At 42.0% G+C, this 27,130-nt stretch overlaps 1 protein-coding gene across 2 annotated transcripts in view; it reads right to left on the reverse strand.

The window, feature by feature from the left end:
* Positions 1–22,206: 22,206 nt before the first annotated feature.
* kif23 (kinesin family member 23) overlaps positions 22,207–27,130 on the reverse strand; it is a 40,851-nt gene continuing 35,927 nt past the window's right edge. For both annotated transcript variants that reach the window (XM_036961375.1, XM_036961383.1), the window contains 4 exons: positions 26,198–26,286; positions 24,273–24,354; positions 23,363–23,433; positions 22,207–22,290 (listed from right to left, as the gene is read on the reverse strand). In XM_036961375.1, the coding sequence (XP_036817270.1) occupies positions 22,275–22,290; positions 23,363–23,433; positions 24,273–24,354; positions 26,198–26,286 (258 nt within the window). In that variant the 3' untranslated portion in view covers positions 22,207–22,274. The remainder of the gene's footprint in view (positions 22,291–23,362; positions 23,434–24,272; positions 24,355–26,197; positions 26,287–27,130) is intronic.

Here is a 27,130-nt window from a genome sequence, read left to right on the forward strand (position 1 = left end):
GGGAGAGCTTTGTACGCGTCTCGTTCGTCGTAACGAGGAAACCAAGGCGCAGCGCGATTGGAATACATTCTTCTTTTATTTAACGAAGAACACAAACAAAACTAACGTAACGCTATAACCAACTAGTGCTGCCATGCAACTACACATAGACAATAACCCACAAAACCAAAATGGAAAATGGCAACCTAAATAGGATCCCCCATCAGAGACAACGATAAACAGCTGCCTCTGATTGGGAACCAATTCAGGCCACTATAGACCGACATTTACCTAGACAAACCAAAACCCCATAGATACACAAAAAACCCTAGATAAGACAAAAACACACATACCACCCTTGTCACACCCTGGCCTAACCAAAATAATAAAGAAAACAAAGAATACTAAGGTCAGGGCGTGACACTCTGTGTGTGGAGTAAAAAAAAAAAAATCCTCTGGTTGCACATGCTGGTAGAAATGAGGTTCAATGGATTTAAGTTTTCCTGCATTAACGTCCCCGGCCACTAGGAGCGCCGCTTCTGGATGAGCATTTTCCTGTTTGCTTATGGCCTTATATAACTGGTTGAGTGGCCTTATACAGCTGGTTGAGTGGCCTTATACAGCTGGTTGACTTGCCTTATACAGCTGGTTGACTTGCCTTATACAGCTGGTTGAGTGGCCTTATATAACTGGTTGAGTGGCCTTATATAACTGGTTGAGTGGCCTTAAACAGCTGGTTGAGTGGCCTTATATAACTGGTTGAGTGGCCTTATATAACTGGTTGAGTGGCCTTATACAGCTGGTTGACTGGCCTTATACAACTGGTTGAGTGGCCTGATACAGCTGGTTGAGTGGCCTTATACAGCTGGTTAAGTGGCCTTATACAGCTGGTTGAGTGACATTATACAGCTGGTTGAGTGGCCTTGTCCAGCTGGTTGAGAGGCCTTATACAACTGCTTGAGTGGCCTTATACAGCTGGTTGAGTGGCCTTCTACAGCTGGTTGAGTGGCCTTATACAGCTGGTTGAGTTGCCTTATACAGCTGGTTGAGTGGCCTTATACAGCTGGTTGAGTGGCCTTTATACAGCTGGTTGAGTGGCCTTTATACAGCTGGTTGAGTGGCCTTATACAGCTGGTTGAGTGGCCTTCTACAGCTGGTTGAGTGGCCTTATACAGCTGGTTGAGTGGCCTTATACAGCTGGTTAAGTGGCCTTATACAGCTGGTTGAGTGACATTATACAGCTGGTTGAGTGGCCTTGTCCAGCTGGTTGAGAGGCCTTATACAACTGCTTGAGTGGCCTTATACAGCTGGTTGAGTGGCCTTATACAGCTGGTTGAGTGGCCTTATACAGCTGGTTGAGTGGCCTTATACAGCTGGTTGAGTGGCCTTATACAGCTGGTTGAGTGGCCTTTATACAGCTGGTTGAGTGGCCTTTATACAGCTGGTTGAGTGGCCTTATACAGCTGGTTGAGTGGCCTTATACAGCTGGTTGAGTGGCCTTCTACAGCTGGTTGAGTGGCCTTATACAGCTGGTTGAGTGGCCTTATACAGCTGGTTAAGTGGCCTTATACAGCTGGTTGAGTGACATTATACAGCTGGTTGAGTGGCCTTGTCCAGCTGGTTGAGAGGCCTTATACAACTGCTTGAGTGGCCTTATACAGCTGGTTGAGTGGCCTTCTACAGCTGGTTGAGTGGCCTTATACAGCTGGTTGAGTGGCCTTATACAGCTGGTTGACTGGCCTTATACAGCTGGTTGAGTGGCCTTTATACAGCTGGTTGAGTGGCCTTTATACAGCTGGTTGAGTGGCCTTATACAGCTGGTTGAGTGGCCTTCTACAGCTGGTTGAGTGGCCTTCTACAGCTGGTTGAGTGGCCTGATACAGCTGGTTGAGTGGCCTTATACAGCTGGTTGAGTGGCCTTCTACAGCTGGTTGAGTGGCCTTCTACAGCTGGTTGAGTGGCCTTATACAGCTGGTTGAGTGGCCTGATACAGCTGGTTGAGTGTCCTTATACAGCTGGTTGAGTGCGGTCTTAGTGCCAGCATCGGTTTATGGTGGTAAATAGACAGCTATGAAAAATATAGATGAAAACTGTCTTGGTAAATAGTGTGGATTTGGACCTTGCCCGGTATCAGCAGTAAATCCTTTGAGTCCGATTCATTAAAGAAGAAATCTTCTTCCAGTACGAGGTGAGTAATCTCTGTTCAGATGTCCTGAAGCTCTTCTTGGTCATAACAGACGGTGGCAGAAACATTACGTACAAAATAAGTTACAAACGTGAAAAAAACACATAAAATAGCACAATTGGTTAAGACGTCAGCCATCTCCTCCGGTGCCATGATGCAGCCTGCCTAAGAAACAGAGCAGTGTAGCTCATGCCTTTCATGCGACCTTTTCAAATCATCATTAGAGTCACATCATGCAGCCTTGGAGTGTATTATAAATCAAAACATATAGCCCAACGTTTATAGAACAGCTGAGGTTACATTAATAACTCTACATGAAGCAGATCGGAGGACCAGTTTCTTTGTTAACCTCTCTAAGCACAGAATAGCCGGATGTGCCTCACTCCCTCGGAAATCGTTTTGGAAAAATATTATTTCTGTTTTATTCAGCTATGTTCAATTCTATTCTTCTTACTACAAAATCATATAAAATAATTCCACATAAATTCTAAGCAAATGCTGTCTGCTAAATGAACTAGTGTAGCCCACAGCCATATGGAATAGCCAGATCGGGGCCGAACGAAGGGAAAACTCTGAATATGCAATTCTGTTCTTCTGAAATAAACTACATTTTCTTCATAGCATGTTTCTTTAGACCTGTCTAAAATAAATAATGGATTTATTGGGAAGGTGTAGGCTATGTTACATGGATTTATTGTGATGGTGTAGACTATATTACATGGATTTATTGTGATGGTGTAGACTATATTACATGGATTTATTGTGAAGGTGTAGGCTATGCTATATGGATTTATTGTGATGGTGTAGGCTATGTTACATGGATTTCTTAGTGTTTTTAGGTCCACATCAGTGGCTACTCGTGGAAGCCGGGAGATGTTCATTACCGGGAGACAGGCAGTTATTTGCATGACAATCACCGCAACAGCTGTAGTTGTGTTAGTTACCTAGGCTGGATGTGGCTGGCTGACAGCATGGTATCACTCTGTCATGTCTGAGTTCTTTCTGACAAAGGACCAACTCACACTCATTCTAATCAGGGTGGAATGGACTGTTTGGGGTTGACTCCTATTCAGGGTGGGATATACTACATGGGATTGATCAACCAACCGGGGCTTAGGCCCAAGACTCAAACCAACCAACCAGGGCTCAGGCCCAAGACTCAAACCAACCAACCAGGGCTCAGGCCCAAGACTCAAACCAACCAATCAGGGCTCAGGCCCAAGACTAAAACCAACCAACCAGGGCTCAGGCCCAAGACTCAAACCAACCAACCAGGGCTCAGGCCCAAGACTCAAACCAACCAACCAGGGCTCAGGCCCAAGAGTAAAACCGACCAACCAGGGCTCAGGCCCAAGACTCAAACCAACCAACCAGGGCTCAGGCCCAAGAGTAAAAGCGACCAACCAGGGCTCAGGCCCAAGACTCAAACCAACCAACCAGGGCTCAGGCCCAAGACAAATGCTCTGTCTTTATTTGTGTTTGGTATCTTGAGGTCCCCACTTAGATTTGTTCATTAACCATTATTTTACCAGGTATATTGACAGAAAACATGACTATCTCTCGTACACTAAGGACCTGGGGCAGAGGAGAAGAATGCGCCTGTTTGAAAGCAACAAAAAATAAATGTAGCTCGCTATGTTAATTTCTTTATTAAGTATCTCATCCTAGAAAATATTGGAGACCCTTGCCCTAGGGAGTGTATAGCATAATTCAGTGAGCTGGGTTGCTAGGGAGTGTCAGGAATGCAGTGAGTTCAGCATAGAGAATGGCTACTCAGGGATATTCAAGGTGTGACCTGTGTGTATAACAGTCTACTATTAGGCTACATTGTAGCACAGTGTGTAACAGTCTACTATTAGGCTACATTGTAGCACAGTGTGTAACAGTCTACTATTAGGCTACATTGTAGCACAGTGTGTAACAGTCTACTATTAGGCTACATTGTAGCACAGTGTGTAACAGTCTACTATTAGGCTACCATGTAGCACAGTGTGTAACAGTCTACTATTAGGCTACATTGTAGCACAGTGTGTAACAGTCTACTATTAGGCTACATTGTAGCACAGTGTGTAACAGTCTACTATTAGGCTACATTGTAGCACAGTGTGTAACAGTCTACTATTAGGCTACATTGTAGCACAGTGTGTAACAGTCCACTATTAGGCTACATTGTAGCACAGTGTGTAACAGTCTACTATTAGGCTACATTGTAGCACAGTGTGTAACAGTCTACTATTAGGCTACATTGTAGCACAGTGTGTAACAGTCTACTATTAGGCTACATTGTAGCACAGTGTGTAACAGTCTACTATTAGGCTACATTGTAGCACAGTGTGTAACAGTCTACTATTAGGCTACATTGTAGCACAGTGTGTAACAGTCCACTATTATTGACTATGACCTGTAAAACAGTGTCAGTGATAACACCAGGGTGTGTCCCTAACACATTCCTGAGCTACAGATAACATGAAACTGTCCAGTGCTCTAGACATCAGATAACATGAAACTCTCTCAGAGTTCAAGACATCAGATAACATCAAGCAGCACAGAAAAGTCCAACTCTGTGAGGCTGAAACATTAGTTGGCTGCTCTCTCATTCCCTCTGTGGTGCATTCTTTAGTTAGACCCATAAATGGCTGTAGTCGTGGCAACAGAGCAAAGTAAACAACCAAACAGTCATGTGAGAGCAGTGAGTCACCACCGGGGTATTCCACTGAAGGAGGAGGAGGAGGAGGAGGAGGAGGAGGAAAATGATTGAAAACATTTAGCTAAAACATTCAGTGTTTTCTATTCATCCATTCCGTGCCACTGGCAGGTCTTGCTTAGTTTTGCGATTTGACTGGAGTAGACTGTTCACTGAAGTCTTACCTACATAGGAGATAGTGCTGAAGTGTAGTAGTGTAGCAGTATAGTAGTGTATTGTAGTAGTATAGTAGTGTAGTATTATAGTAGTGTAGTAGTGTAGCAGTATAGCGGTGTGGTAGTATAGTCGTGTATTGTAGTAGTATAGCAGCTTAGTAATATAGTATAGTATCGCAGTATATTTGTGTGGTAGTATAGAATTGTAGTAATATAGAGGCATAGTAGTGCGCTATTGTAGTAGTATAGTAGTGTAGCAGTATATTATTGTAGTAGTATAGTAGTGTAGTGGTATAGTAGTGTAGTAATATAGTAGTGTAGTATAGTAGTGTAGTAATATAGTAGCATAGTAGTGCAGTAGTATAGTGGTGTAGTAATATAGTAGTGTGCTATTGTAGTAATATAGTAGTGTAGTATGGCACTGTAGTAATATAGCAGTGTACTAGTATAGTAGTGTAGTGGTGTAGTAGTATATTATTGTAGTAGTATAGTAGTGTACTATTGTAGTACTAGTGTGGTGTAGTAGTATACCATTGTAGTAATAGAGTGGTGTAGTAGTATACCATTGTAGTAATAGAGTGGTGTAGTAGTATACCATTGTAGTAATAGAGTGGTGTAGTAGTATACCATTGTAGTAATAGAGTGGTGTAGTAGTATAGTAGTGTACATTTGTAGTAATATAGTAGTGTAGTAATATAGTAGTGTACTAGTATGGTAGTGTAGTGGTGTAGTGGTGTAGTGGTGTGGGGGTATAGTAGTGTAGTATAGCAGTATATTAGGGTAGTAGTATAGTCATATATGTCATATATGGAAACACTTATCTCCCTCACTAGCTTTAAGCACCAACTGTCAGAGCAGCTCACAGATTACTGCACCTGTACATAGCCCACCTGTACATAGCCCACCTATAATTTAGCCCAAACAACTACCTCTTTCCCAACTGTATTTAATTAATTTATTTATTTTGCTCCTTTGCACCCCATTATTTTTATTTCTACTTTGCACATTCTTCCATTGCAAAACTACCATTCCAGTGTTTTACTTGCTATATTGTATTTACCTTGCCACCATGGCCTTTTTTGCCTTTACCTCCCTTCTCACCTCATTTGCTCACATTGTATATAGACTTGTTTATACTGTATTATTGACTGTATGTTTGTTTTACTCCATGTGTAACTCTGTGTCGTTGTATTTGTCGAACTGCTTTGCTTTATCTTGGCCAGGTCGCAATTGTAAATGAGAACTTGTTCTCAACTTGCCTACCTGGTTAAATAAAGGTAAAATAAAAAAATAAAAAATATAGTAGTATGGCAATGTAGTAGTATGGTGGGGCGGTGGTTTAGTAGTATAGTAGTGTATTATTGTTGTAGTATAGTAGTGTAGTAATATAGTAGTTTGGTAGTATATTATTGTAGTGGTGTAGTAGTATATCAATGTAGTAGTATAGTAGAGTAGTGGTATAGTAGTGAAGTGGTATAGTAGTGTAGTGGTAGTGTAGTGTAGTAGTATAGTAGTGTGGTAGTATATTCTTGTGGTAGTATAGTAGTGTGGTGGTATAGTAGGGTAGTAATATAGTAGTGTAGTAGTATATTACTGTAGTAAGATAGTGATGTGCTATTGTAGTGGTATAGTAGTGTAGTAATATAGTAGTGTGCTATTGTAGTAGTATAGTAGTGTGGTAATATAGTAGTGTACTATTGTAGGAGTATATTACTATAGTAATATAGTAGTGTGCTATTGTAGTAGTGTAGCAATATAGTAGTGTGGTAGTACATTATTTTAGTAATATAGTAGTACAATAGTGTAGTGGTATAGTAGTGTAGTAATATAGTAGTGTACTAATATATTAGTGTAGTAATATAGTGGTGTGCTATTGTAGCAGTACAGTATTGTAGTGGTATAGTAGTGTAGTAATATAGTCGTGTAGTAATATAGTAGTGTTGTAATATAGTAATATAGTAGTTTGGTAGTATAGTATTGTAGTAATATAGTAGTGTAGTGGTATAGTAGTGTAGTAGTATAGTAGTGTGCTATTGTTGTAATATCATAGTGTTGTGTTGTAGTGTAGTGTAGTGTAGTAATATGGTGTGGTAGTATATTATTGTGGTAGTATAGTAGTGTAGTGGTATAGTAGTGCAGTGGTATAGTAGTGTAATATAGCAGCGTAGTAGTATTGTGGTAATATAGTAGTATAGTGTGGTAGTGGTTGGTAGTATAGTAGTGTACTATTGCACTAGTATAGTAGTGTGGTAGTATATTATTGTAGCCACATAGTAGTATAGTAGTGTCATGGTATAATAGTGTAGTAACATAGTAGTGTACTATTGTAGGAGTATATTATTGTAGTAGTATAGTAGTGTGCTATTGTAGTAGTATGGTAGTGTAGTAATATAGTAGAGTAGTAGTATATTATTGTAGTAATATAGCAGTACAGTAGCGTAGTAATATAGTAGAGTAGTAGTCTTCTATTGGAGTACTATAGCAGTGTAGTAGTATAGTAGTGTATTAGTATGGTAGTATAGCAGTGTAGTGGTGTGGTAGTATATTATTGCGGCAGTATAGTAGTACAGTAGTGTAGTGGTATAGTATATTAGTATTGTAGTATGGTAGTGTGGTTCTATAATAGTATAGTAGTATTGTATAGTTTTATATTGGTGTAGTAGTACAGTACTGTGGTATAGTAGTGTAGTAATATCAGCATGGTAGTATAGTAGTATTGTATATCAGTATTGTTGTATAGTAGTGCAGTGGTATAATAGTGTAGTGATAGTAGTATAGTAGTGTAGTGGTATAGTATAGCAGTATGGTGGTGTAGTGGTATAGTAGTGTAGTGATAGTAGTATAGTAGTGTAGTGGTATAGTAGTGTAGTGATAGTAGTATAGTAGTGTAGTGGTATAGTATAGCAGTATGGTGGTGTAGTGGTATAGTAGTGTAGTGATAGTAGTATAGTAGTGTAGTGGTATAGTAGTGTAGTGATAGTAGTATAGTAGTGTAGTGGTATAGTAGTGTAGTGATAGTAGTATAGTAGTGTAGTGGTATAGTATAGCAGTATGGTGGTGTAGTGGTATAGTAGTGTAGTAATAGTGGTATAGTAGTATGGTGGTATAATAGTATCGCACATCAGCATTGAGGTATGGTAGTGTAGTGGCATAGCAGTGTAGTAATAGTAGTATAGTGGCGTAGTGGTATAAAATTATATAGTAGTATGGTAGTATAGCAGTGTAGTAGTATGGTGGTATAGTAGTGTAGTAATATCGGTCTAGTAGTGTAGTAGTATGGTGGTATAGTAGTGTAGTAGTGTGGTGGCATAGTAGTGTAGTAGTATAGTAGTGTGGTGATATAGTAGTGCAGTGGTATAGTAGTGTAGTAGTATAGTAGTGTAGTAGTATAGTAGTGTGGTGATATAGTAGTGTAGTAGTATAGTAGTGTAGTAGTATGGTGGTATAGTAGTGTAGTAATATGGTGGTGTAGTAGTATAGTAGTGTAGTAGTATGGTGGTATAGTAGTATGGTGGTATAGTAGTATAGTAGTGTGGTGATATAGTAGTGTAGTGTAGTAGTAGTGTAGCATAGTAGTGTGGTGATATAGTAGTGTAGTAGTGTAGTAGTATGGTGGTATAGTAGTGTAGTAGTATGGTGGTGTAGTAGTATAGTAGTGTAGTAGTGTAGTAGTATAGTAGTGCGGCGATATGGTAGTGTAGTAGTATAGTAGTGTAGTAGTATAGTAGTGTGGTGATATAGTAGTGTAGTAGTATAGTAGTGTAGTAGTATGGTGGTATAGTAGTGTAGTAATATGGTGGTGTAGTAGTATAGTAGTGTAGTAGTATGGTGGTATAGTAGTATGGTGGTATAGTAGTATAGTAGTGTGGTGATATAGCAGTATAGTGGTGTAGTAGTGTAGTAATAGTAGTGTAGTAGTATGGTGGTATAGTAGTGTAGTAGTATAGTGGTGTTGTAATATAGTAGTGTAGTAATAGTAGTATAGTATTGTAGTAGTATGGGGTATAGTAGTGTAGTAGTATAGTGGTGGTGTAATATGGTAGTGTAGTAATAGTAGTATAGTAGTGTAGTAGTATGGTGGTGTTGTAATATAGTAGTGTAGTAATAGTAGTATAGTATTGTAGTAGTATGGTGGTATAGTAGTGTAGTAGTATGGTGGTATAGTAGTGTAGTAGTATAGTGGTGGTGTAATATAGTAGTGTAGTAATAGTAGTATAGTATTGTAGTAGTATGGTGGTATAGTAGTGTAGTAGTATAGTGGTGGTGTAGTAGTATAGTAGTGTAGTAGTATAGTGGTATAGAAGTATGGTGGCATAGTAGTGCAGTAGTATAGTGGTGTTGTAATATAGTAGTGTAGTAATAGTAGTATAGTATTTTAGTAGTATGGTGGTATAGTAGTGTAGTAGTATAGTGGTGGTGTAATATAGTAGTGTTGTAATAGTAGTATAGTAGTGTAGTAGTATGGTGGTATAGTAGTGTAGTAGTATAGTGGTGTCGTAATATAGTAGTGTTGTAATAGTAGTATGGTAGTGTAGTGGTATATCGGTGTTGTAACTGTAGTATAGTAGTGTGGTGGTATATCGGTGTAGTAATTGTAGTATAGTAGTGTAGTGGTATATCGGTGTAGTAAGTGTAGTATAGTAGTGCGGTGGTATAGTTGTGTAGTAGTATAGTGGTGTCGTAATATAGTAGTGTAGTAATAGTAGTATAGTGGTGTAGTAGTATGGTGGTATAGTAGTGTAGTAGTATAGTAGTGTAGTAGTATGGTGGTATAGTAGTGTGGTGGTATAGTTGTGTAGTAGTATAGTGGTGTTGTAATATAGTAGTGTAGTAATAGTAGTATAGTGGTGTAGTAGTATGGTGGTATAGTAGTGTAGTAGTATAGTGGTGTCGTAATATAGTAGTGTTGTAATAGTAGTATAGTAGTGTAGTAGTGTAGTAGTATGGTGGTATAGTAGTGTAGTAGTATAGTGGTGGTGTAATATAGTAGTGTGGTGATATAGTAGTGTAGTAGTGTAGTAGTATGGTGGTATAGTAGTGTAGTAGTATAGTGGTGTCGTAATATAGTAGTGTTGTAATAGTAGTATAGTAGTGTAGTGGTATATCGGTGTAGTAATTGTAGTATAGTAGTGTGGTGGTATAGTTGTGTAGTAGTATAGTGGTGTCGTAATATAGTAGTGTAGTAGTATGGTAGTGGTGTAATAGTAGTATGGTAGTGTAGTGGTATATCAGTGTAGTAACTGTAGTATAGTAGTGTGGTGGTATAGTTGTGTGGTAACAGTAGTATAGTAGCGCAGTAGTATAGTGGTGTAGTGGTATGATAGTGTGGAAATAGTAGCATAGTAGTGTAACGGATGTGAAACGGCTAGCTTAGTTAGCGTGGGCGTCTAAATTTGTACTGTTACAGTAGCATGGTAGTGTAGTAGTAGTAATAGTGTAGTGTAGTAATAGTAGTATAGTAGTGTAGTTGTTTAGTAGTACAGTATAGTAGTGTAGCGGTATAGTAGTATAGTGTAGTAATAGTTGTATAGTAGTGTAGTGGTGTGGTGATAGTAGTATAGTGTAGTAATAGTTGTATAGTAGTGTAGTGGTTTAGTAGTACAGTGTAGTAGTGTAGCGGTATAGTATAGTAGTGTAGTTGTTTAGTAGTATAATGTAGTAGTGTAGTAGTCGAGGTATAGTAGTATAGTGTAGTGGTATAGTAGTGTAGTGGGGTGACCACTTCCTGCCTCTGAATTTTGTTTGTTTTGTTTAGGCTTTTTTTTGTTTTATATAGTAGTATAGTAGTTATACTTGTATAGTAGTATAGTGTAGTTGTTTAGTAGTATAATGTAGTAGTGTAGTAGTCGAGGTATAGTAGTATAGTGTAGTGGTATAGTAGTGTAGTTGTTTAGTAGTATAATGTAGTAGTCGAGGTATAGTAGTGTAGTAGTGTCTCGGCCCACAGCAGACAGTCTTGGTAAAACTCCACTCCATAACTCAGCTGGTACTCCATCTTGGACAGGACATGAACAGGAACCACCTGCTGGACAAACACAGGAAGCTTTAGTTCCTTCACTGTTATATTGTCTCTTGGTTTACTAAAGGATTATTAAATGTTTACTCAACATTTACAAATGGTTTCCTAAAGGCAGGTGCATGTATTCATGGTTGCCAAGAGAAGCATCGGAGAAAGCATCCGAGCAGGTGAAATGGTGCCCTTCTGTGAAACGGTGCCCCTCTGTCTCTCTGTGTCAACCATCTATCTGCTCCAAACTGGTATGACATTGTTGCCGCTAGTAGCATTGAATGGAAAGCAAGGGAAGCCAGCGAGCATTTGACCTCCCTTGATAAAAAAAGGTATAAGAAATTAGCCAATCAGCATTGAGCTAACCTGAGCAAGCTCAACTGTGAATGGTCCTGGCACACCAAAAAAAAAAAATGCCAAGAGAAGCCACTCCAATCAAATCGCATTGAGAGCAATACGTCATTGAAAGAAACAACTTGAATTGTCGCATCTCGTTGTGTTGTTGTCCTCCGGTGGCTAGCTAGCTAAAGTTGTCCCTTTCCTAAATTAGCCGTGGATGGAGATAGGACTCATGTTTTTACTTAATTCTCCTTACTGGTCAATGATTATAACGGCGATTCTGAACCAACCAGTCAAAAGTTTGGACACACCTACTCATTCAAGTTTTTTTTTTATTCTAGATTTCTAATCAATACAAAATGTAATTAAAATGACTGAATTGGGTTGGCTAAATGAGAAGGAGTAGGCTACAATGATCCAACCAACAGGTAGGCTGTTGTTTCATATGAATAGAGTTGTTGTAGACAAGGACGCCTCAAAATATCCTCAATTAGCCTTGCTACATCAACAAGCTAGATGGCTAGGCTAACTAAGCTGGCTAATGTAGCTAGCTAGCTTCTTTACAAGGATGTGGTGCAGTCAAGACCGGCACTACCAGGTGGCATGAAGTTTGTCTTTAACAGCGGCAGTCAGTCTACACTCACAATCACATCTGCCATCCATGTGCATGTGAGCAATAAACATTTCATTTGACATACACCGGCTTCTGCTCCTCTCTCGACCATCAAGAGCACAAAATTAAACTTGAGCGTTTTCAATTGTGACTTTGAGCATGGCATCATTGTCCCAGATCACAGAGAAAGAGTAAATCTAGAAGCTTCCTGCCGTTGGCCAGTCCAGCTGGGCTATGATGAGCCGTCTGTTTAGTTAGCAAGCCGGGTTGACCCTTACAACAACAAAAGAAGACTGCGGTTTTGAAACTGCAGTAAAAGTGCATTAAATGCTTTATTTTGGACGCAATAGTCACACTCTTAACTGCAATCTTTTTACGTAAGGGCCAGCAGCTTGATAACCAAATTAATTTGGGGAAATACATTCTAATAGGTATACTAGACCTTGTGTAGAGTGGAATCTACTTGCTAAATTTAGCTAGCTTATTACTTGTTAGTCAGCATAACGAAAAGCAGACAAGTCAGCTCTAGCAAACACCATCGAAGGAGCCCAATAATTGCAGGCAGGACACAATATTTAGGAGATTAAGCCCAAGGAAGGACACACACAGCACATGGGAGATTTTTGATGATATACTGAACAAACATATGAACACAACATGCAACAATTTACGATTTTTACTAAGTTATAGTTCATATGAGGAAATCAGTCAATTGAAATATATTCATTAGGCCCTATTCTATGGATTTCACATGACTGGGCAGGGCCACAGCCATGCATAGGCCCACCTACTAGGGAGCCAGGCCCAGACAGCCATAATGAGTTTTCCCCACAAAAGGGCTTTATTACAGACAGAAATACTCAGTTTCATCAGCTATCCGGGTGGCTGATCTGAGACGATCCCGCAGGTGAAGAAGCCAGATGTGGAGGTCGTGGTCTGCGGTTGTGAGGCCTGTTGGACGTACTGCCAAATTCTCTAAAATGACAGAGGTGGCTTATGGTAGAAAAATGAACATTCACTTCTCTGCCAACAGCTCTGGTGGACACAATGGTGTAAAGTACTTGTTTTTTGGGGTATCTGTACTTTTGTAGGTTTGACAACTTTCACTTAATGTACTTTTTACTCCATACATCTTTCCTTACACACAAAAGTACTCATTACATTTTGAATTCTTAGCAGGACAGGAACATTGTCGAATTCACTTATCACGAGAACATCCATGGTCATCCCTACTGCCTCTGATCTGGAGGACTCACTAAACAGAGAACATCCATGGTCATCAGAGTGCCCCTGGCTATCTGTAATGATGTCCGAGTCTTCCCCTGGCTATTTGTAAATGATGTCTGAGTGTTGGAGTGTTCCCCTGGCGATCTGTAAATGATGTCTGTGTTGGAGTGTTCCCCTGGCTATCTGTAAATGATGTCTGAGTGTTGGAGTGTTCCCCTGGCGATCTGTAAATGATGTCTGAGTGTTGGAGTGTTCCCCTGGCGATCTGTAAATGATGTCTGAGTGTTGGAGTGTTCCCCTGGCTATCTGTAAATAAAAAGGAAAAAAAGAAAGTGGTGTCATCTGGTTCTTTATAAAAAGGAATTTTAAAAGATGTATACTTTTACTTTTGATACTTCAGTATATTTAAAACCAAATACTTTCAGTCAAGTAGTATTTTACTGGGTGACTCACTTTTTCTATTAAGGTATCTTTACTTTTACTCAAGTTTTTTTTTTAAATGTTTTATTTATCCGTTATTTTACCAGGTAAGTTGACTGAGAACACGTTCTCATTTGCAGCAACGACCTGGGGAATAGTTACAGGGGAGAGGAGGGTGGATGAATGAGCCAATTGTAAACTGGGGATTATTAGGTGACCGTGATGGGTTGAGGGTCAGATTGGGAATTTAGCCAGGACACCGGGGTTAACACCCCTACTCTTACGATAAGTGCCATGGGATCTTTAATGACCTCAGAGAGTCAGGACACCCGTTTAACGTCCCATCCGAGAGACGGCACCCTACACAGGGCAGTGTCCCCAATCACTGCCCTGGGGCATTGGGATATTTTTTAGACCAGTGGAAAGAGTGCCTCCTACTGGCCCTCCAACACCACTTCCAGCAGCATCTGGTCTCCCATCCAAGGACTGACCAGGACCAACCCTGCTTAGCTTCAGAAGCAAGCCAGCAGTGGTACGCAGGGTACCACAAGTATGACAAATGGGTACCTTTTCCACCACTGGGTGGATATTCCTGTAGTCAGCATGCCAATTACACACTCTCAAATCTGCGGCATTGTGTTGTCACACAAAACCTCACATTGTAGAGTAGCCTTTTATTGTCCCTAGCACAAGGTGCACCTGTGTAATGATTACTGTTTAATCAGCGTCTTCATATGCCACACCTGTCACGTGGATGGATTATTATGGCCAAGGAGAAATTATCACTAACAGGGAAGTAAAAAATAAATAAATTTGTGCACAAATTGAGAGAAATAAGCTTTTGGAACATAAGCATATGGAACATTTCTGTGAACTTTTATTTCAGCTCATGAAACCAACACTTTGTTGCGTTCATATTTTTGTTCAGAATATGAAGACACAAAGGGGAGAATCCTCTACATGCTACTGTTCATCCAGTACACAACCATTCCCAAATCATTTAAATGTAAATTTATGATAAACCATGTCAGAATCAGATTCATTGACCAGATACATTTATATGTGTACAGGCATTTGACTGAAATGGTAAACAATAAACAGAATATATAGAAAATAAAATGTATTGATGCAGAATTTCCACAGATCCACATAGTGCATTTGGAAAGTATTCAGACCCCTTAACCTTTTCCACAGATCCACATAGTGCATTTGGAAAGTATTCAGACCCCTTAACCTTTTCCACAGATCCACATAGTGCATTTGGAAAGTATTCAGACCCCTTAACCTTTTCCACAGATCCACAGTGCATTTGGAAAGTATTCAGACCCCTTAACCTTTTCCACAGATCCACATAGTGCATTTGGAAAGTATTCAGACCCCTTAACCTTTTCCACAGATCCACATAGTGCATTTGGAAAGTATTCAGACCCCTTAACCTTTTCCACAGATCCACATAGTGCATTTGGAAAGTATTCAGACCCCTTAACCTTTTCCGCATTTTGTTACGTTACAGCCTTAATCTCATATGGATGAAATAAAATGTGATGAATTACACAAAGTCCGTTAGTGAGGGCGATGGCGTGGGGGAAGAAACTGGTCAGGTGGTCGCGGTTGCGATTGACCTGAACAGTTTGGCAGAGGGGAATCTTTGGAAGAGGGGGTGAAGGGGTTAGCGATGATCTTTCCTGCACGTTTCCTTCCTGGAGTCGTGCCGGACCTCGTGGAGGGCAGGTGGCATCCAATGATCCTTTTGGGGGGGGGGGGGTTTGCCATCTACTATAAGTGGTGTATATTCAAATTTTGTGGGGGCAAATTTAACTTGAAACATGGCCTAACAATTTTTATTGAAGCCAGTAACACAATCTTAGTGATTGACAATACACAGTATTGCATGTTGACTAACCAATGGCAGTGAAATTAGATTAAATCTAGTCATGATCAGTTCCATATATTTCCTTCAGAAAGAGGCAACCCATCATTCAGAGCAAGGTGTTTCAGCCTAGCAGAGCAAGGTGTTTCAGCCTAGCAGAGCAAGGTGTTTCAGCCTAGCCGAGCAAGGTGTTTCAGCCTAGCCGAGCAAGGTGTTTCAGCCTAGCCGAGCAAGGTGTTTCAGCCTAGCCGAGCAAGGTGTTTCAGCCTAGCAGAGCAAGGTGTTTCAGCCTAGCCGAGCAAGGTGCTTCAGCCTAGCCGAGCAAGGTGTTTCAGCCTAGCCGAGCAAGGTGTTTCAGCCTAGCCGAGCAAGGTGTTTCAGCCTAGCCGAGCAAGGTGTTTCAGCCTAGCCGAGCAAGGTGTTTCAGCCTAGCCGAGCAAGGTGTTTCAGCCTAGCCGAGCAAGGTGTTTCAGCCTAGCCGAGCAAGGTGTTTCAGCCTAGCCGAGCAAGGTGTTTCAGCCTAGCCGAGCAAGGTGTTTCAGCCTAGCCGAGCAAGGTGTTTCAGCCTAGCTCAGTGCTTTCTGTGGTGGTGGGGAAGCCAGCGGAAAATACATAGCGTAGCGGTTGGTAATGCTCTCTCGTTGCGCTGTGATTGGCTCAGTGTTCTGTCACTGGAAAATGTACAGGTAGAGCTCGAAAATGTAAGCCCCTTGGGTGCTGCCATAGAGTTACAGAGCTAGCTCTGACTGTGGAAATACGCTTTGAACGTTCATCCAACCTGGAAATCCAAGTCGGGAGCTCTGTCCTCTTTCTGGAGCTCTGTCCTCTTTCTGGAGCTCTGTCCTCTTTCTGGAGCTCTGTCCTCTTTCTGGAGCTCTGTCCTCTTTCTGGAGCTCTGTCCTCTTTCTGGAGCTCTGTCCTCTTTCTGGAGCTCTGGCCTGAAGATCACTGATGTCATGATTCAACCTTGTTTCTTTCAGGGTTCCCAGTTGTCTTGAAAGCACCATCAATCCAGAGAATGACAGACTGATGAATAAATTTGCCCTTAAGGACCGCCACTCCACCTTCCTGTTCAAATGAGCACAAGGTGAGTGTAATATGCCAGGGAGATATGTATATTGTAGCTAAGAAAGTAATACTAAGTGTATGTTGTGTAGTAAGATGTTAGTAGCCCATGTGCCTCACACTAATAATTTGGTCTATTTTCACCTCTTAATTTCACCGACTGTTCTGACTTGGTGGTGCACAAATAGTCTATAACCTGTTCTAGAGAAATGTATTCATTGAATATTGTAAACAGCTTTCATTGTCTGCCCCTTTATTCTACGGTTCTGACTTGGTGTACAGGGAGAACACTGTAACGGTCCATTTTCGGAATTCTGTTGTACATTTCAAAAGTGCTGAAAAATATAGTTATATTGACTACGTCTGTTATCACTCGCTCATGTCTAAATCTAAATGACAGATTGCCACTTATCCGCTCAACGTGTTTTTTTTTTTAAAGGCAGTAAATTAAAGCGGAATGAATCGTTTCACTGCCAGACAAGGTTCCGCTGGTAGCCAGGTGTAGCAGTGGTAAGGTGTTGGGACAGCATTATGTCGGCCCTAACAGTTTGTGGGCACCATTTGTCACCTTTATAGTGCAATTAATGTATTGTTTAGAATTGTTAGTGGCTTTGCTGGCATGCATCTAAAATAATTTGGGGGAAGTCTTCCCAACCAAGGTTTACATGCTAAAATAGCCACTGCATTCAGGTAGTCTTTTCAGAGCTATTATTTCAGTGGCATAACTCTCCACTAGAGAACTCTCCACTAGAGAACTCTCCACTAGAGAACTCTCCACTAGAGAACTCTCCACTAGAGAACTCTCCACTAGAGAACTCTCCACTAGAGAACTCTCCACTAGAGAACTCTCCACTAGAGAACTCTCCACTAGAGAACTCTCCACTAGAGAACTCCCCACTAGAGAACTCCCCACTAGAGAACTCCCCACTAGAGAACTCCCCACTAGAGAACTCCCCACTAGAGAACTCAGGCTGATGGTAGGTCTTCAGTGATGTCATGTCTTTGTAATGGGTATAAAGTTCAACTCTTTACTGGCATACCTTGGTATGGCCCATCAACATAACGTTCAAAGATGCCATGTCTATCAACTCAAATTGTCACATGTGCCGAATACAACAGGTGTTGTATTACAGTGAAATGCTAACTGACGAGCCCTTAACCAACAATGCAATTAAGAAAAGAGCAACAATAAAATAACAGTAATGAGGCTATATACAGGCTGTTACGGTACCGATTAAATGTGGAGGCTATTTTTATTTTAGTTTATTTAACTAGGCAAGTCAGTTAAGAACAAATTCTTATTTTCAATGACGGGAACAGTGGGTTAACTGCCTGTTCAGGGGAACAGTGGGTTAACTGCCTGTTCAGGGGCAGAAAGACAGATTTTTATCATGTCAGCTCGGGGATTCCATCTTGCAACTTTCCGGTCACTAGTCCAACGCTCTAACCACTAGGCTACCCTGCCGCCCCCCTATATACAGGGTGTTACAGTAGAGTCAGTCTGGAGGCTATATACAGGGGGCACAGGTTAGTCGAGGTAATATGTGCATGTAGGTAGGGGTAAAGTGACGGTGCATGGTTAAAACGGAGTAGCAGCAGCGTAAAAAAAAGGTGGTGGGGGTTAATGCAAACAGTCTGGGTGGCCATTTGATTACCTGTTCAGGAGTCTTATGGCTTGGGGGTAGAAGCTGTTAAGAAGTCTTTGTCCTCGACTTGGCAATCTGGTACTGCTTGACGTGTGGTAGCAGAGGAAAACAGTCTAGGACTTGGGTGGCTGGAATCTTTGACAATTTTTTAGGGCCTTCCTCTGACACCACCTGGTGTAGAGGTCATGAATAGCAGGAAGCTTGGCCCCAGTGATGTTCTGGGCTGTACACACTACCCTCTGTAGATGTGAGCCACGACCAGCCTTTCAAAGCTTTTCATGGCTACAGATGTGAGTGCTACGGGTCCGTAGTCATTTTAGGCAGGTTACCTTAGTGTTCTTGGGCACAGTACTAGGGCGGTCTGCTTGAAACATGTTGGTATTACAGACTCAGACAGGGAGAGGTTGAAAATGTCAGTGAAGACACTTGGCCAGTTGGCCAGCGCATACTGAGTACACGTCCTGGTAATCCGTCTGGCCCAGCGGCCTTGTGAATGTTGACCTGTTTAAAGGTCTTATATCACCTACGGAGAGCGCGATTAGTCATCAGGAACAGCTGATGCTCTCATGCATGCTTCAGCGTTGCTTGTCTCGAAGCGCACATCGAAGTAATTTAGATCGTCTGGTAGGCTTGTCACTGGGCAGCTCACGGCTGGGATTCCCTTTATAGTCCGTAAAAGTTTGCAAGTCCTGCCACATCTGATGAGCATCAGTGTAGTAGGATTCAATCTTAGTCCTGTATTGATGCTATATCAATCTTAGTCCTGTATTGATGGTTCGTCTGAGGGCATAGCAGGATTTCTTATAAGAGTCCGGGTTAAAGTCCCGCTCCTTGAAAGCGGCAGCTCTTCCCTTTAGCTCAGAGCGGATGTTGCCTGTAATCCATGGGTTCTGGTTGGGGTATGTACGTACAGTCACTGTGGGGACGAAGTCCTCGATGCACTTATTGATGAAGCCAGTGACTGATGTGGTGTACTCCTCAATGCCATCAGAGGAATCTTAGAACATTCCAGTCTGTGCTGCAAAACAGTCCTGTAGCATAGCAGTCTTCTGACCACTTCCGTATTGAGTGAGTCACTGGTACTTCCTGCTTTAGTTTTTGCTTGTAAGCAGGAATCAGGATAGCATTGTGGTCAGACTTGCCAAATGGAGGGCATCTACGCTTCTCTGTGTGGAGTACAGGTGGTCTAGAGTTTTCCCCCCCTCTGGTTGCACATTTAACATGCTGGTAGAAATGAGGTAAAACAGAGTTAAGTTTCCCTGCATTAAAGTCCCTGGCCACTAGGAGACCCACCTCTGAATGTGCATTTTCATGTTTGCTTATGGCCTCTTAGTGAATCGGTTTGTAGTGGTAAATAGACAACTAAAAATAGATAAATTCTTGTGTTAAATCTGGGATGTTCACATACTGCTTTACACACACACTGTATTATATTCTACTGTGTAATAGTCAATGACACGCCAACATTGTTCGCCCTAATATTTATATATTTCTTAACACCATTTACTTTAGGTGTGTGTATTGTTGAGAATGGTTAGATACTACTGCACTGTTGGAGATAGTGAAATGCTTGTGTTCCTACACCTGCAATAACATCTGCTAAATATGTGTATGTGATTTGATCTTCCTTAATATTAGATTTGGCACACCAGCGGTGACCTATCAAATAGACCCACACCTCATCTTACCGGAGGCAGCTGTTCTCTCTTCCAGATGCACCGAAAGCCCAGCCAGCTGTATGTTATCCATGTCGTCGTTCAGCCACGACTCGGTGAAACAAGATATTACCGTTTTTAATGTCCCGTGGGTAGCATAGTGTTGAACGCAGGTCACCCTGTTTATTTTGAGTATGAGGAGAACAGTAGATGTTCAGACTACATGTAAATCGAGGCAGGGGCAGGAGGAGGACAGAGACGATAGGAGGCATTGTTCGTAAGGAGAGAAGGATCTACAGCTAGCCTAAGCCAATGGCATTACAACTTAGTTATTTTAGAGAGGGCTGCGAGGCTGGGAGGTTTCTCTTGTGGTGATGGGGAAGTTGTTGTTTTACACATCACCCCAATCTCTTTTCCCTCCAGTGCATTCTTAGTTCAGGAAGAGAACGGCTGATCCTCTACAGTAAATTACAGTCATTCTTATAATATCCAGCCGTTTATACTTTTTACATTTTAGTCACTTAACAGATGCTCTTATCCAGAAGGGCTTTAGAATTGTGTACCATAAAACAGCGGATAATCTAAGTTAACACTTCACATGCAAAACTCATTCCATATAAAAAATAATAACACAAAAAGGTGTTTTGAAAGGAATTTAATTCCTAAACTATTTTTACAATGAAAGCTGTGGAGATCAGTTTAGTTCAAACCAGAATAAAATATCTTTACAAAACGACCAGAGAAATATGAAAAATATAATATACCAGCTGATTCAAAACTAAAGTGAACATGAATGAAGGCTTGAACTTAGTTTCAAACAGACAGAAAATCAGCAGAGAAAATATTTCACAGAACAAAATGTATCCCGACATTAGCCTGGTCTCAGATCTGTGTCGTCTTGTCAACTCCTGTGCTCATTGTCACGCCACAATAACTATAGTATTTAGCAACCCAGTACAAACGGATCTGAAACCAGGCTACTCTTCACTGACTTGCCTATGTGCCACCTAACAAAATACAACTATCCCTTAAAAACTAAAACTAAAACTGAAAACATTGAACTATTCTTATATTGTCAACAGGCCCAGTTCGTTATGAACCACAGCAGTCCATCTTTGGCTGAATCATGATGCATTCAGTTAATACTGGCTTTATATGTGACCACACCACACACCAAAATATTAAATATTTTACTAAATAAGTTGATGTATATAGACACACTACTGTACAAAAGTTGGGGGTCACTTGAAAATGTCCTTGTTTTTTTTTTAAAGAAAAGCACTTTCTTTGTCCATTAAAATATAAAGTTGATCAGAAATACAGTGTAGACATTGTTAATGTTGTAAATGACTATTGTAGCTGGAAACTGCTGTTTTTTAATGGAATATCTACATAGGCGTACAGAGGCCCACTATCATCAACCATCACTCCTGTGTTCCAATGGCACGTTGTGTTAGCTAATCCAAATTTAGCATTTTAAAAGGCTAATTGATCATTAAAAAACCCTTTTGCAATTATGTTAGCACAGCTGAAAACTGTTGTGCTGTTTAAAAGAAGGAATAAAACTGGCCTTCTTTAGACTAGTTGAGTATCTGGAGCATCAGCATTTGTGGGTTCGATTACAGGCCCAAAAAATGTATTCCTTCTTTTAAACAGCACAACAGTTTTCAGCTATGATAACATAATTGCAAAATGGTGATCAATAGCCTTTTAAAATGATAAGCTTGGATTAGCTAACACAACGTGCCATTGGAACACAGGAGTGATGGTTGCTGATAATGGGCCTCTGTACGCCTATGTAGATATTACATTTTTTTTAATCTGCCGTTTCCAGCTACAACAGTCATTTACAACATTAACAATGTCTACACTGTATTTCTGATCAATTTGATGTTATTTTACTGGACTTTTTTGTTGCTTTTCTTTCAAAAACGAGGACATTTCTAAGTGACCGTGAACTTTAACGGTAGTGTATATACACACACACTCTTTTTCATATATAAAAAGCAATAGGAAATGTTTAAATAGTTGTTACTAAGGCTAAAGATTAAAAATAAAAAGTTTCCAGAGTGTTAGCTATTGCACACCAGCCGCGTGGAGGTGAGGAGGGAGGGGCAGAGGAGGAGGGAGGACAGAGGGAGGGCTGAGCAAGAGGGAGGGCTGAGGACAGAGGGAGGGCTGAGGACAGAGGGAGGGCTGAGGACAGAGGGAGGGCTGAGGACAGAGGGAGGGCTGAGGACAGAGGGAGGGCTGAGGACAGAGGGAGGGCTGAGGACAGAGGGAGGGCTGAGGACAGAGGGAGGGCTAAGGACAGAGGGAGGGCTGAGGACAGAGGGAGGGCTGAGGAGGGATGAGGACCGGGGGGGGGGGGGGGGGGGGGGGGTGTATGGAGCAGCCCAGACAGGATCTTCAGGGCTTTCTGCGTCTAAAAACACAAAAACATAACAGTTACTCACTTTAGAAACACACAAACGCCTTCCTAATGCGCTGAACATACCAAAACATGGGCGCATCTTCCTAATGCGCTGAACATACCAAACATGGGCGCATCTTCCTAATGCGCTGAACATACCAAACATGGGCGCATCTTCCTAATGCGCTGAACATACCAAACATGGGCGCATCTTCCTAATGCGCTGAACATACCAAACATGGGCGCATCTTCCTAATGCGCTGAACATACCAAACATGGGCGCATCTTCCTAATGCGCTGAACATACCAAAACATGGGCGCATCTTCCTAATGCGCTGAACATACCAAAACATGGGCGCATCTTCCTAATGCGCTGAACATACCAAACAATCTCCTAATATTGAGTTTCACCTCCCCTCCACACTTTTCCCTTAGAACAACCTCAACTTGTCAGAGCATGGCCTCTACAAGGTTCCACTGGCCAATGTTGAGTCCAATGCTTCCGGTGTACAAAACAGTTCCAACCCTTTTCCCCCTCAGAACAGCCTCAATTATTCGGGGCATGGACTCTACAAGGCGTTGAAAGTGTTCCACAGGGACACTGGCCCATGTTGACTCCAATGATTCCCACAGTTGTTTCAAGTTGGCTGGATGTCCTTTGTGTGGTGGACCATTCTTGATCCATATGAAACTGTGGAGTGTGAAAAACCCAGCAGTGTTGCCGTTCTTGACCCAGCCCGGTGCACCTGGCACCTACTACCATACCCCGTTCAAAGGCACTGAAATGTCTCGTCTTGCCCATTCACCCTCTGAATGGCACAAATACACAATCCATGTCTCAATTGCCTCAAGGCTGAAGAATCCTTCTTTAACCCGTCTCTTCCCCTTCATCTACACTGATTGAAGTGGATTTAACAGGTGACATCAATAAGGGATCATAGCTTTCACCTGGTCAGTCTGTCATGGAAAGAGCAGGTGTTCTTAATGTTTTGTACACTTGTGTATTAATTTAGAAACCTCGAAAAGTGTCCCCCCGAAAGTTCAGACGCATTTGTAGAACAAAACCTATGGAAGACATACTTACTTCTGATGTCCATGGTGCTGGTAGCCTGGACCCAGGTTAGATCCAGCCCTCATCTCCACAGCCATAGAACACTGGAACACAGAACACACAGTGTGGAAGCTTCTAGAATGGTTAACTGATCAGAAATGTTATAACATCAAGTGTCTTAAATGGGCGGGGGGGGGCGTTGAGCCACCACAGCTTCAATGCACCTTGGCATAGATTCTACAAGTGTCTGAAACTCTGTTGGAGGGATGCGACACCATTCTTCCACATCATTTGGTGTTTTGGTGGTGGAAAACTGGTCTTGGGAGCCGCTCCAGAATCTCCACTAATGTGTTCTATTGGGTTGAGATCTGGTGACAGACTGCCCTGTGGATGGGGGCTTTGTCACGCTATAGCCATGGTAGTCAAAATAATGGCCTCCCAGCATTTTATACATGACCCTAAGCATGACGGGATGTTAATTGCTTAACTCAGGCACCACACCTGTGTGGAAGCACCTGCTTTTAATATACTTTGTATCCCTAATTGACTCAAGTGCATCCATTGTTTTGGCAGTTACCTGTACCTTACTGTATACCCTACAGCCATGACAGCCTGGTACCAGATATGAGTGGACGGTCTTGGTCATTGTCCTATGGTCAGTCGCAGGCCAATGCGTGACAATGAATATAGTGGTATGTAGCAGGTCGTGGTGTTAGCACACAGTTAGGCCAGGATACAGTTCCACACTCCATCCCCCAGGGGCAGCAGAAACCTTGTCCAGTTGCTGAGCCTGGTTGATGACCACAGCTCAGGGTCCCAGCTGGTAAGTAGTGAGGCTTTTCCTTTGGTTCAGTCTTTAGTTTGGGGATGACTGCAAAAACTGACCCAGGACCAGACAAAAACAGTACAATAGCCAGTGTAGGGAGGGAGTCCTGTCTCTTACCCTGGTCTCCACATCTGTCCAGTCTCCCTCCATACGGTCGCCCCCCTGGGCAGTGTTGCCCTCTGACGACCTCCTCTTACGGCTGAACGGAGGAACACAGTGAGTGTTTGACATCAACATCAGACGATACAAAAGCAAATGATCTTCACCTTATCGTTCTGATCTAAGACTATGTGATCCAAGATTAGACATTTTTAGAAGTGAAATAACCTAAGTATTCAGACTCTTTACTCAGTACTATGTTGAAGTGCCTTGGGCAGCGCCTACAGCCGCATGTCTTAGGTATGAAGCTACAAGCTTGGCAACACCTGTATTTGGGGAGTTTATTCTCTGCAGATCCTCTCAAGCTCTGTCAGGTTGGATGGGGAGCGTCTGAATACTTATGTAAACGTGATTTCAGTTTTTTATTTTTAATAAACCTGTTTTTGCTTTGTCCTGTGGTAGTGTGTGTAAATTGATGAGGGGGGAAAATATTTAATCCATTTTAGAATAAGGCTGCAACCTATCAAAAGGGGTCTGAATACTTTCCGAATGCACTGTACGCATGAAAGTACAATGAACAAAAATATAAACGCAACATGGAACAATTTAAAATATTTAACTGAGTTACAGTTCATATAAGGAAATCAGTTAATTAAATTAGGCCCTACTCTATGGATTTAACATGACTGGGAATACAGATATGAATATGTTGAGCAAACAAGAGAAAACAAGTCAGTATTGGGTGTGACCACCATTTGTCTCATGCAGTCAACACATCTCTTTCACATAGAGATGATCAGGCTGTTGATTGTGGGATGTTGTTCCTCTTCAATGGCTGTGTGAAGTAGCTGGATGTTGGCGGGAACTGGAACACGCTGTCGTACACGTCGATCCAGAGCATCCCAAACATGCTCAACGGGTGACATGCCTGGTGAGTATATATATGCAGGCCATGGAAGAACTTGCGACATGGGGCCGTGCATTATCATGCTGAAACATGAGGTGATGAGGCGGATGAATGGCACGACAATCGGCCTCAGGATCTCATCACGGTATCTCTGCATTCAAATTAATAAAATGTAATTGTGTTCATTGTCTGTAGCTTATGCCTGCCCATACCATAACCCCACCATGGGGCATTCTGTTCACAATGTTGACATCAGCAAACCGCTTGCCCACATGACTCCATACACGCCGTCTGCCCGGTGCAGTTAAAAGTGGGATTGATCCGTGAGGAGCAAGTCAAGACCCTGGTGAGGACGATGCACATACAGATGAACTTCACTGAAAAGGTTTGACAGTTTGTGCAGAAATTCTTTGGTTGTGCAAACCCACAGTTTCATCAGCTGTCCGGGTGGCTGGTCTCAGACCATCCTGCAGGTGAAGAAGCCGGATGTGGAGGTCCTGGGCTGGCGTGGTCACACGTGGTCTGCGGTTGTAAGGCCGGTAGGACGTACTGCCAAATTCTCTAAAATGACGTTGGCGGCGGCTTATGGTAGAGAAATTAACATTAAATTCTCTGGCAACAGCTCTGGTGGACATTCCTGCAGTCAGCATGCCAATTACACGCTCCCTCAAGACATGTGGCATGGTGTTGTGTGACAACTGCACATTTTAGAGTGGCTTTCTATTGTCCCCAGCACAAGGTGCAGCTGTGTAATGATCATGCTGTTTAATCAGCTTCTTGATATGCCACACCTGTCAGGTGGATGGATTATCTTGGTGAAGGAGAAATGCTCACTAACTGGGATGTAAAACACATTTTGGCACAAAATCTGAGAGAAATAAACTTTTGTGCGTATGGAACATTTCTGGAGTATTTTAATTCAACTCGTGAAACATGGGATGTATGAATGTATATGTTTACATGAATGTATGGAGTAAGTTAGCAGTAACAGTGGTACTAGTAGCAGTACTAAGTTAGCAGTAGACAGGACACCTACCTTGGTCCAGTGGGGAGCTCCTGTCTCAGAGTTTCTATATCAGTGAACTGGACCGCCTGTCCTCCCCCTCGTGTCTTGAACACTTCACCCTAAAAGTTCACAACACAGGCATCAGAACACATTCACATTTTAGTCATTGAGCAGACTCATATCCAGAGCCACCACAGTAGTGAGTGCATACATTTTCAATACTGGTCCCCCGTGGGAATCGAACCCACAACCAGACGTTTCCAGCGCCATCAACTGATCCCCACAGGAATACAGGCATGAGAACACAAGCATTAAAGATGGCACTGTAAAGATGGACAGCTGGCGCCTTTATGAGCTCCTGACCAATTCTGCATGGTGGTGGTAGTAGTACTGGTAAATTAGTAAAAGTAGCAGTAGTAGTACTAGTAAGTTAGTAGAAGCCATGGATTACAGGCAACATCCGCACTGAGCTGAAGGATAGAGCTGCCGCTTTCAAGGAGCAGGACACTAATAAAAAATCATGTTACGACATCCGACAAGCCATCAAACAGTCAAAACATCACTGCAGGACTAAGATCGAATCCTACTACGCCGTTTCTGATGCTCGTCAGATGTGTCCGGTTTTGCAAACCATCATGGATTACAAAGGGAAACAGCCACGAGCTGCCCAGTGACGCGAGCCTACCAGACAATCTAAAATCCTATTATGCTCGCTTCGAGGCAAGCAACACTGTACCATGCATGAGAGCAGCAGCTGTTCCGGATGACTGATCTCGCTCACCGTAGAGGATCTTTAAAACAGGGTAACATTCACAAGGCCGAATGGCCAGACGGATTAACAGGACTCATACCCAGAGCATGCGCTGACCAGCTGACAAGGGTCTAAAGTGACAACCTCTTTCTGACCCCGTCTGTAATACCTACATGTTTCAAGCAGACCACCATTGTCCCTGTGCCCAAGAA

Source organism: Oncorhynchus mykiss, chromosome 2, assembly GCF_013265735.2.
Source record: "Oncorhynchus mykiss isolate Arlee chromosome 2, USDA_OmykA_1.1, whole genome shotgun sequence".
NCBI classification, from domain to species: Eukaryota; Metazoa; Chordata; class Actinopteri; order Salmoniformes; family Salmonidae; genus Oncorhynchus; species Oncorhynchus mykiss.